This window comes from Trichosurus vulpecula, chromosome 7 (genome assembly GCF_011100635.1).
Source record: "Trichosurus vulpecula isolate mTriVul1 chromosome 7, mTriVul1.pri, whole genome shotgun sequence".
NCBI classification, from domain to species: domain Eukaryota; kingdom Metazoa; phylum Chordata; class Mammalia; order Diprotodontia; family Phalangeridae; genus Trichosurus; species Trichosurus vulpecula.
The window spans coordinates 239905243-239925452 of NC_050579.1; the positions used below are offsets into that span (position 1 = coordinate 239905243).

The following is a 20210-nucleotide window of genomic DNA, read 5'->3' on the forward strand; positions in this document are numbered from 1 at the left end:
AAGTTTTAAAAACAGATGTTCAAAAACAAAAATGTTTTTGCACGCAACAAGAAAATAACATACACAGGCAATGGGGCATAAAAATTTATCTTGCCCTACAAGAAAGGAAGGGAAAAGGGGATGGGAGGGGAGTGGGGTGACAGAGGGGAGCGCTGACTGGGGAACAGGGCAACCAGAATATACGCCATCTTGGAGTAGGGAGGAGGGTAGAAATGGGGAGAAAATTTGTAATCCAAACTCTTGTGAAAATCAATGCTGAAAACTAAATATGTTAAATAAATTTTAAAATAAAATTATGTCGCAATTGGGCCTCTTCTTCAAATTATTAAATGCAGAAACCAAGAAAAAAGCCAACTATGCACTATAACAAATAAGAAGACAAGAAAACAAGTTTAAACAAGACACAGCAGTCAAGAATATAACAGACAAAAGGTAAAGTGAAATCCAAATCAAGAGGATATATTGTTATTTATAAACAATTGTTATACTACTGAAGTTTAAAAAAAAGATAGGGATGTTCCTGGTCCAATTCCTTCAAAACATTTTTCCTCTCTGGTTTCTAAGTGTAGACTGTGAAATATGTTTAAGATTTAAGAAAGAGAAAAAAGTTTGGTTTTACACATTTATCCAAAACCTACTACTCACAAGCACCAAATGATGAAAGAAGGTGAAAGACAGAAGATGATGAAAATAAAAAAGATGAAAACAGAATCTGTTTGTTTCTTACCATCTGCTTCACATACGAGGGGTCATTGTAATCCGCCAATCCCTCTTCAGGATTTATGTTGAGTTTGTCCCTTAGAGGGGTTCTGCCTGGGGTAGTGCCGACAACTGGTTTAGGAGTCATCCCACCTCGAGGAGTCAACCCTTCAGCTCCATGAGAAGGAGTCCTGGCAAAATTAAAAAACACAAGTAATGCCACAGCCTCACAGTGGTAGTGCTTTCCAAGTTTTTTCCCATATATTATTTCGCAGGAAAGAGGAGATAGGAGAGAAAAATCAGTATGTACAAAAATCAAGTTTCCTTTCTCACTGTGAAAGCAGACCGACAGGAAAATAAAAGCAACAAAGCTAGGTTACATGATTAAAATTACTGTTTCCATCTTTAAATTTTAATTAACAACTTAAGGAAAGTTTTTAAAACAAAAAGGAAGGAAGATTTATACTGTTACCCAAAAAAATGCAACATGTTATAAGTCTCTGGCAGCAAAATCTTATATTCCCTGAAAAAGAGGATATTATTCACTGAAGAATATTATTTGCTGCCTTACAATCTTTAATTGGGGAGACAAAAGATCTGTATGTGAAAAGGGGGAATAACAACTCTTCCAAAACCTTTCAAAAAAGGCTGATGCCAGTTACCTAAGCGGCAACAAAGAACAGCTGATAGAGGGCAGGCCTTAGAGCCATTACAAAGAACTGAGTTCAAGTATCACTTCTGCTAACAATGGACTGCACGATCAGGCCGAATCACTTAAACTCTCAGTGCTCTAAGCAACAATCTAAGACTATATATTATAGAAAAGATGTTGGTCTTAATTAGTGGAAGGAGTTTCCTCATCTAAGGGCTCCTTGATTAACGAAATCACAGGTCTGATCCTTAACCTTGTAAGGATGCAGCTGTCTGTGCTTGCAAAATCGATCATCTTAACTAAGCTGCAATAAATGGATATATATTCCTTACGTGAAGTAACCAGTAGTACAGCAAATACCTAAGCTGGGCAAACTAAATCTCAAAAGCAATTCTAATGCACCACAAATTCAAATTCCTTTTAAAACAACACACACTTAGCGCTACAACCTTTCACTGAATTTTTCCTCCCATGTTCTGAGAAAAGTGTTGCCTCAGCTCAGATTAATCTGGCCCGCTGGCATTAGCGTCACAAATGCTCAGGCTCCCTAACAGTCTACCCAATATGACGAATCTTTAGTGAACTTTGTCTTTTTCTTTGGCTGAGAAGGCCTGAATAGAGTTCATTCGGCAGGAGTCGGTGCATTGGTGTTTTGGGGTCCCAAGCACCCCTAAAAACAGTTCTCTAACTTCATCATTTTTGGTTCCCTGAGACCAGGAAAACTGCTAATCTCAAGTTCTTCTCCAGCCAAGACTGGAAGATACGTAAGCCTCCCCCTCTTCTTAACCCCTTCTCACTCTTCAAGCACTTTGGAGGAGCTTTTGGGGCCTGACCTCAGGTCACAGTAGGTCAGACAGCTAGGAGCCTGTCTCATACTCAGACTGACCCCTGGATCCAAGAGTTATGTTCAAGGCCATGGACCTGGGCACACCTTCCGAAGCACAGAGGACAAGGACAGACACCCTATCCAGAAGCACATGCCCAATTCTCTCAATTTTCAGGTACCTTTTTGTGATTTTTTTTTTGGTCTTGTTTTGTTTTTCGATGCTTACTCCCAAATCTTCCTTTAAGAAGGAAGGGACTTCCAGCCCCAAAACCTACAATGGGTCAATCCCTTTCAATTGCCCAAAATTCACCTTTGGGTTATCTTTTGCAAAATTGGAAAAAATTTTAGTTTCTTTAAAGAACTTAAAAAGAAAAAGCTGGTGTTCTTTTCCAACACTGTTTGGCCTCAGTATCACCTAGAGGGCCACAAAGCATGGCCCATTTTTGAGACTTTACAACATAATTCTCTCTTACAGTTAAGAGTTGTACTGTCACCAAGAAGGAAAATGGATAGAAATTTCCTACATAATGGCCTTCATCGAGCTCTCTCAGAACCCATTCTCAGGAAAGATTGTAAGATGCTCATAGCTAGAGTCTCCCCACAAAAGGGCAATGGGGGTCAACAGGATATTTTGGATGACCCCCTTCTTATGGCCCCCAGGGCTTCAGCCCCAGCCCCTCCTCCTGCTCCCCAACATTCCCCAAGCACCTTTCCTTCCCATGCCCCCCCATCCTTGGCCACCCCCTCTTTTCCCTGGTTTCCCTTCCCTTTTCCTCTAGCCTAACTCCCCTCTTTTCCTGCCTCCTTCACCACCCACATCTCCTACCCTGCACCTCCTCCCATAGCCCCTCCCCCCTTGGCACACCCTGCTCAGGTCCCAGCCAAGGGTCTTGTTGAGGTGCCTCCCTCTACAGCCCCTTCCCCTGAGAGACCCCTACTCAGGTTCTGGCCTTGGGGACTGCCCCTACTGCAGGCTCTGTAGTATCTACCACCATGGGCCCTACCTCCAAGGCAATGCCAGCCTTGGGACTCACCCCCATGGCAGTTTCTGGGTTATCTTCACCTCTGACCCTTTCCCCTCCTCAGGTGCCAGCTGACCTTTTCCCTTGCCAGCCAGATACCCTGGCTTTGCAGTCCAATACAGAGCAGCAGGCACTTCCCAGCCCCTCCCTCACAAGAAGCGGGACTTCCTATCTCCCTCCCCAAGCCCCTGTCCCTACAGCACCTTCAAGGCTTTTCCCCTTAAGGGAAGTACCTGTCTCACCTAGTGGAACAATAAGAATGCATGTTCCAGTCTTCATTTCAGATCTCATCCAAGTTCAAGAGAAACTGGGGAGATACTTGGAAGACCCCATTAAGTTTACTGAAGGTTTTAGGGATCTGCCCCTACAATTCGAGCTTTCTTGGGGTGACCTACATATCCTCTTCTCCACCTATTGTACCACTGAGGAGACAAGGAGAATCTGAGAACAAGCCCAAAAATTTGGGGATCGTTAGGCTAGTAATGACCCCACAAAATCCCCCCAGGAACAGCTGCTGGTTCCCACTAGTGACCCAGGATGGGATCATCAAAAAAATGAGGATAGGAGAAAGAGAGACCATATGGTAATTTGCCTGTTAGAAGGCCTAAGAACAGCATTTCAAAAGCAAATAAATTTTTAAAAAATTAGGGAAATTACTCAGGGAGAAAAGGAAAACCCTGCCCTTTTCCAAGACTGGCTAGTAGAAGCTATTAAGAAGTATACAAATTTAGATCCTGACTCTATTGAAGGGATGGCAATCCTTAGCATGCATTTTATTAATAAGTCCGCTCTAGATATCAGGAGGATACTGCAGAAATTGGCAATGGGACCCCAAACACCTCAGGCCCAATTACTAGAGATGGCCTTTGGAGTCTTTAACAACAGAGACCCAGTTGCAGCAGAGGAAAGAGAATGCAAGGAAAGAGCTAGAGACAGAATATGCTCAATTCTGGGCTGCTGCCATGGCCAGGAAAAGACCAAAGGAGTACCCCTCCAAAGCGCCCGCTTGGAGGAAGCCTGGCTACTTGGGCACTGGGGAAACCTGCTTTAGATGCCACAAGGAGAGTCACTGGTCCAAGGAGTGCCCCTCTAAGGTGCCTCCCTTCCACCCCCCCCCCAGGAAGCCCCCAGGACCCATGCCTCCAGGACCAAGCCCAACATGTGGGCAGGAGGGACATTAGAGGAAGGATTATGCCTGAGGTCGGAAAAGCAGTAGAGCTGTCTGATAGCGTCTTCTCAAGACTCGGAAGGACAGGGGAGCCTGGGGTTTGGCAGTGCTCCCACTTTGTCCACCTCTCTTGCCGAGCCCTGGGCAGAAATTGAGGCTGAAGGTAAGGTTACCCACTTTATCGTGGCTACGTTCTCTGTTTTAATCAATTACTCTGGCCCTACATGCCCCTTGACCTGTCAGGTCATGGGCATTGAAGGGGAAATTAAGGGATGTCTCCAGACGTTACCCCTCCCCGGCCTACTTGAGGATCTGTTGTTTGAACACTCCTTTCTTATACTCTCCTCTGGCCCTGCCCCCTTGTTGGGAAGGGACCTGATGGTGAAACTGGGAAGCCAATTTTCTCTAGTTAAACCTCCCATCTCCCTTTTCCCTCTGTTCACCAGACCTCCCCATGTTTCCCCAAAGATGTGAGAGACAGCTGAGCCAATTGTTTGGTTTCAGGGAATTCCTGGGTGAGCCATTTCTGCCACTCCAGCCATAGTTCACCTGAGATCAAGTGTTCCCCATCCCCTTCAATATCCAATTAAGCCCAAGGCCTGGGAAGGATTGCAACCATTAATTGCTACTCAAGTCCCTGACTCACTCACTCTGGAGTGGGGCCCCCAACCAGGCTAAAGCTTTTGGGACGATGAAAGGAGAGTACAGGCTTTGGGAGGCCTGATCCAGTCCTTAGGACCTGACCCCAAGCCAGCTGCCTATTTTTCAAAACAATTAGACTCCATGGCTGCTACAGTCACTCTAATTGAGGAAACTTCTAAACCTAGTTGACCAGCTCTTAGAAGTTCTGACTCCTCACAGAGTTCAGAGCATCCTGGAAGCAGAGGGACACCAGTGGCAGGTTAATCACAGGCTCACCAAGTATCAAGCCTTGCTCTTAGATAACCCTGACCTAATTCTTCAGGTGTGCCACACACTCCTGAACCCCAAAGCAGTGTGGTATGCAGAACAAGAGGTTAGGAGAGCTAGGTGCATAATAGTCATCCTCCACCACACCACAGAAGCCAAATCCCTGACCCCTGGGAAATTGTTCTTTCTCTATACTCCTATACTACCTGTTTGGTCCTTGTTTGCTTAACCTCCCTGCCAGGTTTGTCTCCTCCAGACTCCAAGCCATCAATTTCCAGATGACTGCTCAGACTGTGTACCCCCTGAACAGGACCCATCAAGGCAGGGACAGCTGTAGACAGTGTAGACCCCTTGCCGGCAGGAAGCAGTTTCAGAAGCCGAGACCTTTGCCCCTTGCCCCAGAGGAATTTGAGTCCCATTTGTTTGTGGGGGAAATGATGGTGTACAGTCTCTGGGAACCCCCTTGAACTCTCCTTGAATCTTCCCACTTGATCTGGCCTTCGCCTGGGGCCACAAGCTTTTCCTTATCGCTAGGCCCAAATCTCTACCTAGCCTAGGCCTCCATTTTCCAGCTGTTTCCCAGCCTTGATCCCATCAAAATCCCCCTCTCTTGGTTCCCATCAAGATCCTCCTTAGACCCTCCCTAAAGTCCTCCTCTAGTCACCTCAGACTCCTTGACCAGCCCTACATCCCTCCCACAATCCTTCTCTACGTAAGTCTCATCCTGCCTCCACGAAGGCGCTCGGATTCAATCATCAGTGTTACAAATGCTCAGGCTCCCTAACAGTCTGCTCATTATAGAGAATTTTTAATAAACTTTGTTTTTCTTTGGCTGAGAAAAAAAAAAAGTGCTGCCTCCTCTAAAAAGTACCTGCATGATCCTGGACAAGTCACTTACCCCTCTGCACTTCATAATTTCCCATTTGTAAAATGGGAGAAATGACGCTTGCACTACCCACCTCCCAGCTGTTGTAAGGGAAGTACTTTATCCCCTGTAATGCACCAGAGAAGTGGAAGCTTTTTTTTGATAATTCACCAAATAACACTTCCACTTTAGAAAAAAAAAAGCAGCTATAAGAATAGGATAAAACACTTTATATCATTCTGTGCCTATCTCAATAAAACAAACTGTCTAATCCTCAGGATTCAGGGGTTTTTTCCCATTACAAACTTGCCCTGTGATGTGAATACTGTACCTGAATGGGGTAGACAAGACTGTGTTTGGCGTCTGGATGATCTGTCGTTGAGGAGTCACACCAGAGAAGTCACTCTCATGTAATGGTGTATTAAGACCACCTTTTAGAGGGGTGTCCACGTTGGTAAGAGCCATCAAGTTCTGTGCTTCCTATTTAACAAGAAGTTTAAATAAGCATGTTTCAGACATTTTAGGCAATATGAAGACCCTTTAGAAGAGATATTTATGTGATGCAGACCACCATGTTAACATTGTTACTAAAATGAACAATTCCATCAAAATCTTCTTACCTAAAACAAAGAGAAATTAAGAATCCTAGGATGTGACAATGTTTAGTATTTAAGTATCTTCTTTTAATATGCTACATACCACACCAGAAATTTTGCAAAGACATTTTATCTTTCAAGTCATGCCTTTGTGTCCTAACCTATAATAACCACAAGCCTTTACTAGTTGCCAGTCCACTTTGTAAAGATGTAATAAGAATTCAAGTGTCCTCATGAATTTGAAAAATCAGAAGATCCACATTTTATTCTTCATTCTGGCTTAGTTTATTTTACCACTCTTTTTTGACCACTGTCAAACAGGTGATATACTTACTACAGCCCAGTCAAAGTGGTCTCCTTGCTGTTCCTCAATACCCACCTCCAATCCAGAAGCCTTTCTGCTGGCTGTTCCTCCTTTCTGGAAGGCACTTCCTGATCACCTCTACCTCTCAGAATCCCTTGTTTCCTTCAAGACTACTTTAGACATGAAGCCATTCCTGAATCTTCCAGCGATTAGTTCCCTCTCTCCCAAAATAACTTTCTACTTACTTTGTATAGATTCTTTGTATACTTTGGACATATTTCCCCAATGGGACGCCAGCTCCTTGAAAACAAGAATTATATCATTTCTCCCTTTGTATCTCTGTACTTATCAGTGACTGGCACATAGTAGACATTTAACAAATGCTGATAATTTTCTACCATCCTTACTTTATAGATAACCATGGCAGATTTCAATTGCAATGTGTAAATTGCTTAATCAATTCAATTCAAATTAATAAGCATTTGCTGTCTACAGATACAGAAACAAAAATGAAACTGTGCCTGCATTTAAGTTTGCTTTCCATAAGGGAAACAACATATACACAGAAAATTAAATACAAAAAATGTACAAAGTAATGTCTGAGCAGTAGCAAACAAGGGGACTGAAATGGGATTCCTTTAGGAAGCAGTACTATGACTGAGTTTTAAGGGAAGCTCAAGAGTCTATAAGGTTTGCAAACTTGAGAATCCCTAGACTGATCATTGACCTTTTCATTTTATAAAAATAACCAAAATCCAACAGGCTGCCCATTGGCCGTTACCATAATGCAGGCAATATACATTCTTACTCCACTTGAGTTTTTCCTATGTTGATCATTAAAACAATCTCTTTTAGAAAGGCCATGAATTCCATTGTAGTATTCAGAGTTCAATGAAATCAGCACAAAATCATCTGCAAAGAGGAACACGATCAAAGCATATATATGTGAGCCAATTGGCTGCAGGAGGGCCTCTAAGGATGGACTCTGTTCTACTAAGTCTCGCTCTCAGTTAGATGCTTATTTGTAACACTAATAATTTTTTTAAAACAAGAGCATCTTGTATTCTCTATACTTCTTATTCAACTATATGACTAAAGCTATGATCTGCCTATAAAGTATCATCTATGAAACAATGACCTTTTTCTTCTCATGTTTTTATCAGTGATATCCTCAAAATGTACACATACCATTTCATCACAATAACTAAAAGAAATTTTATCCCCAACTTTACAGATTCTTCCAAGATTCAAAATGGCAAAGTAACTTCGTAGAAGTCACCCTGCTTAAAAAAAAAAGTGGCCAGAGATTTGAATCCAGGGCTCCTGACTCCTGGACCCTATTCCTAACACTCTACTGCCCCTCCTCAGCAAAGCCACAAATTCTACCATTGATCTGCCAAAAGTAGTGTATAAAATCTGTTAGTCTGGATATTTTTAAAGTATTAAAGTAAGTGTAATCATTCAAAAGTCACAACTAAATAAAGGCTGTAGTTCACATACTTTAAAATAGATTAAAGGAATGGCAAAGAGGTGTTTTTCTTTTAGAAAGTGAAGTTGAAATTAAAATAATCTTTTTAAATTAATTAAAATTGATATTTTAATTAAAATTGGTATTTTAATTAAAATTAATCTTGAAATAAGTAATCTTCTAATTCTTAGCTTGAATTAAAGAGGCAAATGCCTACTAAACTGTGATCTCAAAAACCAAACCACAAGCAACCTGCCTTGAATGATAGATTTATTTTTTTAAATCACTAAAGTATCATGCTCTATTTCATGATATAAAACTATGTATCTTGTATTATTACACTGCGCAGTATAGGGTAAATGTACTCACCTGCAGAATTCGATCTTGGGCAGCTGGAGTTTTAGGTGTCCTCAGAGCAATACTGTTGTTGGTGACATTATACTCAGACAAAAGAGTACTGGAAGCAGAATTCATTATGCCAGATTCCTCTGCTGTCTGACGTGCAATTTCACTTGCTTGGCCTACTTTTACAACTTCCTGAAGTTCTGCATCGGAAATCTGAAAGGAAGTAATCAACAATCTAAGTAATATTCTAATCTCAAAACTGATACAGCTTGAAATTAACAAGGATTAGTTCTAAAAGGGAAGATGGAAGCAAACAGGATATTCTGTTATTATTTTATCATTACACCTTTCTAAAAAATTGTAAATAATCAGGAATTTATGGGTTCAGGCAGATTTTTATTTATTTGAATTTTATGGATGTTTCTAAACTTATAATAAGTTTTTTTAAGTTCAGCTCTAAAAGTTTTTAAGTGATAACACCCTAAAAATGCTTACTACACTAATACACTTCGACTCATACATAAAGTTTTAAAGTTATCTAATCCACCAATTCTTTCATTTCATAGATGGGGAAACTAAGACTGAGAAAAATAAGACGACTTGGCCAATCGCCCAAACTATTGGTAAAGACAGTATTAAAACCCAAGGGTCTTTATAATTAGTCTGCGTATTACAAGGTAGTCTGAAATGATAGAAACAGAACCAAAGTATCATTAATTTGCCAATACAGGACTGTTTTAGAATCCTGAGAATCAAGTAAAAATATATACCCAAGACAAGGGCAAACTGGGTTAAAGAATCTTCAGAAATAGAGATCTATTTTTCATTAACAGCAATTACAAAGTCATTTCATCAAAACTAAAATTCTAATGAATTCCAAGAAAAGAACTACAGATAAAGCCTCATTATAATGAATAACACTACTAATACTTTAAGAAGGAACGCAGGATCATAGAGTTAGAGTGGATGGAGCCTTAGAGGTCATTTGGTACAAGAAGAACTGAGGTCCAGGAAAGGTAAAATGAATTGCCCCACATTGTCTAGATATTAAGTAGTAACATCCGTATTCAAACCCATCTCCTCTGATGCCAAGGACAGCACTCTTTCCTATGTACCACACTAATATATGCCAAAGCTAATTCATGTTCCTGTAGCCAGCTCAAAAAGACCTCAGTATGCCCTGGTCTTGTGTATATTTTTTTTCTACTTGACTCTCAGGATTTTTTTTTTTAAAATCCTGCATTGACAAATTAATAGTACTTTGGTTCTCTTTCTACCATTCCAGACTACCATGAAGTATTCAGGCTTCTTTTGTTCCATTCAGTCTAGCTTCACCAATCACAATTAGGCTGAAAAGCTCCGAGCCCCTCTGCCTCATTCTAAACTGACTATGCAGAGAAGGAATTTTTTGGGGCCGGAAGATGGCTGTATGGGGATTGTTACTTTGAACAAAACAAGATTTTCCTTGGTGCTATGCTGTGTTTCTAACCAACCAATCCCTCAGATGAAATACCTCAACTAGAGGCAGGAAGAATATGGGAGAAATCAACAGAGCCAGGAAGCCCACACCCCAACAAAATAAAAGCACATATTCAGTTTCCTGCTCAGAAGGCAAAAGAAAGGCAAAACGTTTCCAAGGATTCAAACCATGTTCTAAGGCACTGACAGCATCAGCCAGGTTCTGTGTATCTCCCAGGTCCACTGTGTGGAAGCACCTGAAACCAGAACAGATCCTAATCTTTCTAGAGATCTTAGCTAGAAACTAGTAAATACATTTCTAGAGCTCATCAGACACCACAAGATTGCGTAGTATATCACAGGAAGTTTCACTATTCTTCTCCAGGAGCCTCCAAATTTAATAAGACAACCAATAAGTAAAGAAAAATAGGTAGAATTCAGGAAGCTCCCACTTTGGATATCTATCATAAAGGCTACATACATGAAATGGTTAACATAACAAAAAAAATCATTTTTCAATTTACCTGAGGTGCAGGAAGTACCAATTTGCTTCTCTTTTTAGTAAATTCTGACACTCCACTGGTTTGAAGAATAGCCGATGGCAAATCAGACTCCTTTTTTCTTTTCAAATGTTGTTTGTCTTTCTTCCTATCTCTACTTTCCTTTTCACTGTGATGAAGTACAGCAGAGAGAAAAAAAAGAGGGGAAAAGGAGTTACATAATTTCCCAACTGAATGATATCAAAAAGGTTGGCTGCCAAAAGTCAAAAAAGTCAGAAACAACTTTTCCATCCCAAAATGGATTGTTCTCAAACACCTAGCCAAATGAAGTCAACAAGCATTTCTTAAGCACCTACTACTCGTCAGGCACTGTGCTAAGAGTTGGAGATACAAAGGCAAAAACAGTCCCTGCTTTCAAGGAGCTCAGTCTAATCCAGAAAGAATAGTCTTCTATACTTATTTTAGAAAACAAAAATCAACCAAAACAGAAAATGAGCAAAACAAAACAATTTTGCTACGAAAAAAAAAATTTAATAGCACAAAGGAACTGAAAAAGCTAAAATGCCACAAGACAAGACTATTCCCATAATATACTATCAAGTGAATTTTTTTTAGGAGAGAGGAGAGTTGAGTTATGATTTAATTGGTAAAGGCAATTCCTGAGAAAACTCCATTTACCAATGCATTTCAACAACTATTCTGCAACATATGGACTTAGATAAGTGACTTTCCCAGAGTCATAGGGACAACAAATGTCAGAGGTAGGACTGGAACCTAGGTCTTCTTGACTCCAAGGCCAGCTTTTGAGACATTATACAATACTGTCTCTCTTGATAATTTCTTTAAATATATCATTTTAGCAAGAATTAATGCTGTCAAGAACCTCACAAGACCAAATAAAAATAGTACTTGGGGAAAAGAAAAGGGCAGAGGAAGAATTCAAGCTAGAACTAAGAGATACTTAAAAAAACAAAAACATCAGGAGGCTAAGGATATGCTGTTGTTGCTCAGTCATCTCAATTGGGTCTGGCTCTTTTTGGCCCCATTTGGGGTTTTCTTGGCAAAGATACTGGAGTGGTTTCCATTTCCTTTTCCAGCTCATTTTACAGATGAGGAAACTGAGGCAAACAGGGTGAAGTGACTTACCCAAGGTCACACAGCTAGCAAGTGTCTGAGGCCAGATTTGAACTCAGGAAGATGAGTCTTCCTGACTTCAGACCCAGCACTCTATCCACTGCACCACCTAGCTGCCCCAGCTAGTGATATAGGAGATCACAAAAGATACAAGAGACAACTCCCAATTACATGAAATTGAAATGCTTTTGCAGAAACAAAATCAGAACAGCTAAGATATAATAAAACTGTCTAAAAAAACTTGAAAAGAAAAAAAAATTTTGCATCAGGTATCTCTGAGGAAGGTCTAACACCCAAGATATATAGTTAACAGTATAGATACACATATACATACATGTATTTCTGTATATCACAAATATAAAAGAAAAAGGGACATTCCCCCAATTGATAAGTAGTAGGATATGAACAAATAGTTCTCAGAAGAACTTAAAATTATTAACAACCCTATCAAAGACTGATTCAAATTACTAATAATGAGAATTTAGACTAATTTAGATGAACCTTCTGGTTGGTCTTCCTGACTCGAGCCTCTCCCCCTTCAATCAATCCTCTATTCAACTGCCTAAGTGATCATCCTAAAGCACAGATCTGACTAGGTCATCCCTAAACTCCACGATTAAATAGAAAATGCTCAATGTGACATTTAAAACCATTAACAACCTGGCAACTTTCTACATTCCCAGTCTTTTTAACACTTTACTCTCCTCAACCTAGTCTATGATCCAACTCGAGGTCCAGTGCTCTACTCACTGCGCCACCTAGCTGCCCCAAAATGTGAGCCTTTTCACTGGCTGTCCCCCACGCATAGAATGTTTTCCTTCCTAGTAACTGCCTCCTGACTTCCCTGGCTTCAACACTCAGCTCAAATCCCACTTTCTGCAAGAGACCTATGTCAGTGAGATTCCCCTCACTACTAATGACTACCCTCTAAGATTATCTTCCATTTACCCTGCTGTATCAGTGAGGCAAGATTCAGGGTGTAGGTCAGGGGCTTAACACCTGGCAAGCAAAGGGTGTAGGCCTGCCTACAAACAAACCTCCAATCACGCTTTCCCCAACTAGCCCCACCTGGGGCCTGTTAAATGCATGGGAAAGATCTTTAGTCACTGATTAGCATCACACCTGCATGTATATTGGATATACATAGCTATCTGCATATTATTTCTCCCATTAGAAAACCCCTTGAGGTCAGGAACATATTTTTGCCTTTCTTTGTATCACCAACACTTGGAACACACTAAGTGCCTGCTGCCTAACTTCCTGACTGAAACACACATTAAAACAACTGTGAGATTTCACCTCACACCTAGCAAACAGACAAAAGATGACAAAAGATTAAAATGGTGCCAGAAGGGCAATAGAAAGAGGCACACTGACGTACTATCGGTATAGCTATAAACTGGTACAGACATCCTAGATAACAATTTGGAAGACAGAAATAAGGTGAATAAAATGCCCGTGCCCTCAACACAGAGATCCCAATGAAAGACCAACATATGAAGAATAGCATTTCTTTGCTAAAAATAATAGAAATAAAGTGGGTAACCATAGGGAATGGTTAAACAAACTGTGGTACATGAATACAAAGGAATACTGTTGCACCCATAAGAAATTATGACTGTGAGGAATTCAGAGAAGAATGGGAAGACTTAGTAAAAGTGACCAAGGCAGAGAAGTGAATGTATGTCCCTCTCTTCTTTGCAGAGGTGAGAGAAAAGGGGTATAGAATACTGCCTATGCAGCTGGGGTCAGGTGATGTGTTAATTAGCTAATTATTATTAATTAATAATTAGTTAATTAGTTGAACTGCTTCTGTATTCCTTTCTTTTATTCTTTGTTACAAAGAATGACTGGCTGGATATAGGGGAGGGGGCGAAGAGATATATTTGTAAATGAAGGTAATATGATAACAAAAGATAAAAATTTTTTTAAAAAATGTAGAGATATGTAATTATGGATACAGAATGTTACATATGCTTTTAAACATGAACAATTAAACTTGGAAAGGACACAGAAAGAACACTTTCTTGTTTGTTGCTTAATTCATTTTGTTCTACTCTGTTAAATGGTTAAGGGTTTTATATAAGGCTTTACTCCTTATATCTGACTGTCTTTTGTGATGATGCATTTTATAAAATGAAAATTTCCAAAAAAAATTAGAAAGGCTACTCACGATCTTAACTCCCCATCAAGATCTTGTTGTCGTAACTTCTTAAAGTCAGCATCAAGTGCCTGATAATTTTCTTCAGATGTGTCATAAAAACCTGGAGCAGGCTTTTTTTCAAATGGAATTTCTGCATTATAATCTACTCCTCTCTTCTTTTTCCTTTTCTTCTGAATTTCTATGCCAGCTGCTCGAAGTTCTCTTCTCTTCTGGAGGGCAGCAAGGCGCCTGAGGAATGAGAAAATGATTAAAATTAGAAAAAGAAAAGTGATCTGTTGCTTTATAAGGTAAAGTAGCCAGCTTACTGCTTACATTTACATCGGGCAGTCTAACTTATGGAGAAATATTATTTTCGTGGAGCTATTTTGCCCATTCTTCAAAAAACATTTAAGAATCTTTAAAATGTCAATTTTGAAACACTAATCTCAGTCATGATAAGGGATTCTCAGGTTCGCCTGACAGATTCTAAATGCACAGCTACAAGGATTTGTGAAGCTGGAGTCAGAGACAGAGACACAGATGGAGAGACTAGTTCTTTGATCATACCTCACTCATATTACCTATCCCCAAATACAAAGGTGAAGAAAGAGATGGAGTGGGCCGGAGCAGAAAATATATCTTCCTGATCCTGCCACTATCCCAACAGTGTGACAAAAAAATCAGGCAGCCTTTCCAGGTCTGGGCACATAAACTACCCTGATAAAACTGAATCATGGGACTAGAAATAGACTGCAAACTAGACCCTGATACAGTACATACCGAAACTATGTGGAAAGTAGCAATTAAAAACCAGAAAACCAATTATAGCAGCTGTAGTAACCAGGACAGGAAGATTTCCACTCTCTTAAACCTAGGACCATTAAGGACAGCTATGTAAGTCTGGAAGATTATTCAATCATCTTGGCCCCAGGAGCAAGCATGGGCAAACCTGTATAACAACTAAATACTTTGTCATAAGTGACTAAACAACTAAGCAAAAGAAACCCACTAAGAAAAGAAAGCAGTGAAAATGGGAGAAAAAGAGAAAACTTACTAGGATATAACCTCAAACACTCACCTGGTCTCTAACAAAAAAAAAATTAAGAGCACATTTTCCTTCTAGAATTAAAAAGGAAGGGCATTTCCATAAAGTTCAAGGAAGAATCTAAAACTTAGAGAGGACTTTCTCTTTAGTCAGAAGAGTTCCTGGTATGTCAATAGTGCCTCACACTAATCAGTTAATTAGCAGTCATGTCAAAACAGGGTATCAGCGATCTTCTAGTCATAAAACTATGAGTTATAAATTATCCTGTTTATGAAATAATATTAGAATATCAAATTAATAGCTAGTAAAAAGTAAATTCCGAGCAATAAAAAGCATTATTTCTGCTATGACTTTTAAAATCCACCATTTCTGCAACTATATTGCTTATTTAATAGGAAAAAATGACATTTTCAAAGTGTCTAGAGACTTAGAAACTAACAGTAAGTAAAGATGAACAATTCTTTAATATTCACAAAATAGTGAAAAGAAGCACAATACTTTCATTGGGCTTGTGACTGTTTTGGTTAGCAAATGACTCTCAGTGAAGAAAACCGGACCTTGCTTCTTCCAGCTGTTTCTCTCTTGCTTTCCTCTTGGCCTTCTTTCCTTGTGTGTTTGCCAGACGTGCTCTAGCTTCTGACAGCATTTCAAGTTCATCTGTGGGGGAAAAAAAACCTCAACGCCTCAGAAAAAGGAAGATACTATGAATCTATATAGTACAAATGATTCTTCCCTCTTGACCTGAAATTTACTGAACCTTCCTATGTGCTTAGTCCTTTCTAAATAAACTTTTTCTGTAGTAGAATTAGGAGCAAGATTCAGATGTCCTGGCTCCCCATTTTAACCTCTTCCCCACAATAATTACATAGGTACTTTGCACAGTTCATTTGAAGACAATTAGATAAAAGAGCCACTGGCTAAAAGAGCAGTTAATTTGTGAAAGGAAACAAAAAAAAATTAGAAACCACTGAAGAGAGAGAAAGTATTAAGGAAGAAAGAGAAAGAACTGCCAAAAGGTTTCCAAAAGTTAAGAAGAAATCCCAAAGAGGAAAGATAAAGAAGTGTCTGAGCAATTTAAAGTTAAAACAACTTCCTCATGAGAAAACACTTGCCCTCATCCATATCAATTGGATCAGGTCTGGCTGGTTTCGTTTCTGGATTTGGATCAATCTCTCCAGGTTTAAGTTTTCGTGGATCATCTGCTGTCTCTTCTTCATTGTCTCTTTGGGCAGCTTTGTCCCTGGAGAGAGAGCATCAGGTTACTTATACTTGTAATTCTAATAAATGTACATGTCCCCTACCTTTAGGCTTCTATCTGTGAAATAGCCAAAATTAAAAGTCCTAAGAGGAAAAAAAAATCATCTCCCTTCACTAGTTTCTTACTGTTTTTACTAAATAAAAGCTGGCAGAAAAAATTGTTATACAAAACATTTTACTTCACAGTTAATGTCTAGTATAAAAACTGTGACATTTAGCATCTTCTGTCCCCTGTACCACCATTCTACTACATTTACTCCAGAAATGTCAAGTCCCTGTGTTTTTTGGTTATCAGACTTTTGTCTAAGGATACAAGTATTTTCCGTGCTTTGCTGTTTTTCTTCTAATCCTGTCTTCATTGACTTTATGTAATGGCTTTTAAAATTTTATGAGGTCAAAATTTTCTAGTTTATTTTTTATGTTCTATCTCCCTTTGTTTACATGAAAATCTCCCCTTATCCATAGTTGTGAATAATCCCTGATCTCATTCTCCTCTTAACATTTTCATGGTGTGACCTTTTGTATGGTGGTCCCATGTCCATTTTGAACTAGTAGCAGCTTCCCTTTCTTTTTGTCAAAAGTGTCTTGCAGGTGTATTTATACAAATGGCTCTCAGTCCTGGGCATGCCCCTTCCACTCCTGCAGGGATCGTGACAAAGGGGCAGGAAACCAAGCAGAGAAGATGCTAAGAATCACACAATTTTCAGACCATCATTAAACTCTTGACTATTGATATTCTAAATGTGAGATCCTTGTTCAGTGACCAAACCAAGGGACATATTCCTAGAGGAGCTGAATCATATCAATCTTGGGATTCCTGCTATAAATTAAACCAGAAAAAGGAATTTGCAGCTAAATAGATGGATGGTAAAGAAAGAAGCTGGCAGAGTAACTTTTATCAAATACCCATAACCAACAAGAAACATTATTTCACAGCATATTTGGTCATCAATTATTGCAAAACTAATAAGCACTCAAAACTGGAACTCAAAACTATGTAGAACCGTGCGTGGTAAACTAAAAATAAATAAAGAAATTTATTAAAGAAAAAAAAAAAACTAATAAGCACTTGCAAAAAGACTACCATGAAAATAACTGCAGCTTATGCACCCACACTGGTTGCTGAGATTTAGTGGTAGACAAATTCGACAGAGAACTCAATAAGATCCTCTGAATCAAATCAACATATGCTCTGACACTTGGTAACTTCAACGTAAATGTGGGAAAAAGAAAGGATGGGATAAATTTATGGGAAAGCATGGTTCAAGAAAAGAAATGAGAGAAGCCAAAGACAAAATTTATAGAAAAGTCTCACACCTCTATACTACCAAAAAAAAATGAATCAGCAGGCATTAGGTTTGGTGAGTAACGAATAACACCATAAAGAACAAAATAAATCATATTTTAACAGAGAAAAATGTGTTGTAGACATGAATCAGCTCCCATCATAGCTGAATCATTTATCTTTCTAGTCAGACCATAAACTTGCCAGCTAAGATCAAAATTAGTTTAAAAAAAAAAAACTCAAGAAAAGGAATTTTAAAAATATCATATGACTGAAAACAACTTAACCCTGGAACTTATTTTAAAAATTTATTTAACATGAAAAATAGGAAATGGGTGACAGAAATTATATAGAAGCCAAATCTAACTATCTGGAACGATTTCAACTCAATGTAAATTAACTGTTAACAACAAAAAGACAAAAAAAGCCTAGAAATGACCTCAGGAAACCTCTGACTTATTTGCCAAACAGAAAGATGGCTGCCAAAAGCAACAGTAGGTAGGAATATAAATAGGTAAAAGTTTACAAAAAAGAACGATGGACAATTATGAACAGAATCAACTCATGAAGCAGTGGAAAGGAAAATCAGTTCAAAGATAGCTTGGCAAGACATCAAAGTCACCCCAAAGTCATTCAAGGATTAAAGTGGAAGGAGAACAAGAAACATTAGAAAAACAGAAAATTACAAAAGCCATTTTAACAAAGTGTTCTCTCTCCATCACAGATAGTGCACTAGAGAACAAGATGGGCAAAAGGCAAGAGTGTGTGTGTGCTCACCCGTGTGTGAACGTGTGAGTGTATATGTGTGCGTTTGTGCGTGTGTATGTGTGTGAGAGAGAGAGACAGAGAGAGAGAGAGAGAGAGAAAGCACTGAGGTACTGACAGACAAGATATCTGAGTGGAATATGTAAAAGGCAGGGAAAAAAATCTCAGACCTTATACCAAAAAAAGGGCAACTGAGAGAATATGAATAATTACAGACCTATGTACCAACTCCTTTCATCTACGTTAAATCTTTATGACAGTCATCTATATATGAATCAAAGACATCCTTGATGAGGGAATAAGCAGGCTTTTGTGAGCAATCTTAAAACAACGGACCATATATTTACCATTTCATAATTAACTAAAAGATGTAGAGAATATGATTTCACTGTTTGCTGTTTGTCGATTATGAAAATGTTTTTTGATTCAGCAAGACAAAATGCCACCTTACAGACTCTTTTACGTGTCTCCCAGCTATATGTCAAAAACACTCAAAATTCATTAGAAGATATAAGAGAATTCACCCTGTTCGATAACCTTCAATTGTAACATCAGGCAAGGCGTAAAACAGGGGATGTAAGTTTTCCAAAGGCATTCACCACTGTGATGTTGGAGATTCAATACAAAGTCCTTGTCCAAAAGGGATTTCTTGTGGATGGTGAGGTCCTACAGATGTTCCTGTTTGCAGATGACATTGAGCAGATTCTATTAAGCCCCAGATCCTGCAAAGCCTCCCAAAAGAGAACTGTAATCCCTTAATGAAATGTGGCCTGTCAATCTACACAGGAAAGACCAATTGCCAGGATTTCAACAAGATTTCAACAAACATCTGGATGGTCATGCCAGAGAGGTGGTCCAATACTATGTGTATCTTGGACAGACAATAGAGATGAACTAGTTAGGCCCAGAGTTAAACAGGAAAAGGAGAGCAGGCTGGATTGCTTTCAAGAAATTACAAAGCTCTTTTACTGATCCAGGAGTTCCATGAAAGCAAAGGCCAATCTTTTCAATATTAATATTCAGCTGGTGTTTCTACATAATAGCAGGAAAGATTACAACTCATTTGAAGTACTAAAAATGAAAACTAAAAAAATCACAGAGGGCAATGGTGGGTGTGAGCAGGCTGTTGCCCATAACCAAGAAGGAACTCTGGAGAAAAAAGGCATAGTGTGACAGGAAATGAAGACGAGCTGGCCACAAAGCCAAGTATGAGGGATCAGAGGTGGACGACCAGAGAGTGTCAGGACAAAATGAGGAAGGTCTCCAGCAAGTTGGGTAGATCCCATATGGTGAACTTTTGGAAGGACATGGACAAGAATCACATAGGATGAGCAAGCATGGATGGACTGTATAAGATAGGACTTGAACCCAGGTTTTCCTGCACTCTTAAGGACAGCTCACTATCCACCACTCCATACTGTTGTTTGTAGTAATTTGGAACAAATTTCTATGTAAAGCACTCTGTAAATCTTAAAGCACTAGGCAGCTATTAGCTATTATTAACTTTTAGATATGATTATCATTTCTTGGTTTTTCTTAATACTGTAATGTTATTGAGTTTATGAATTTTTTTATCCTGATACTTTACTGAAGCTATCATCTCAATTAGTTTCTTCATTGATTCTCTGAGGTTTCTTACATAACCATGATGCCATCTGCAAAGAGACAGTTCGACTCTTTTTTGCCAATGCCTTTATGCCTCTGACTTGTTCTCTTATCTTATCATGTAGCTAGCACCTCTACAACTATGTTTAATAATAAATGGAGAA

At 39.2% G+C, this 20210-nt stretch overlaps 1 protein-coding gene across 1 annotated transcript in view; it reads right to left on the reverse strand.

The window, feature by feature from the left end:
• CDC5L (cell division cycle 5 like) overlaps positions 1 to 20210 on the reverse strand; it is a 56194-nt gene that overhangs the window by 26231 nt on the left and 9753 nt on the right. Inside the window, exons 4-10 of the mRNA XM_036767790.1 lie at positions 16247 to 16374; positions 15692 to 15791; positions 14120 to 14338; positions 10837 to 10981; positions 8879 to 9067; positions 6473 to 6621; positions 728 to 890 (exon numbers count right to left, since the gene is read on the reverse strand). Of these exons, the coding sequence (XP_036623685.1) occupies positions 728 to 890; positions 6473 to 6621; positions 8879 to 9067; positions 10837 to 10981; positions 14120 to 14338; positions 15692 to 15791; positions 16247 to 16374 (1093 nt within the window). The remainder of the gene's footprint in view (positions 1 to 727; positions 891 to 6472; positions 6622 to 8878; positions 9068 to 10836; positions 10982 to 14119; positions 14339 to 15691; positions 15792 to 16246; positions 16375 to 20210) is intronic.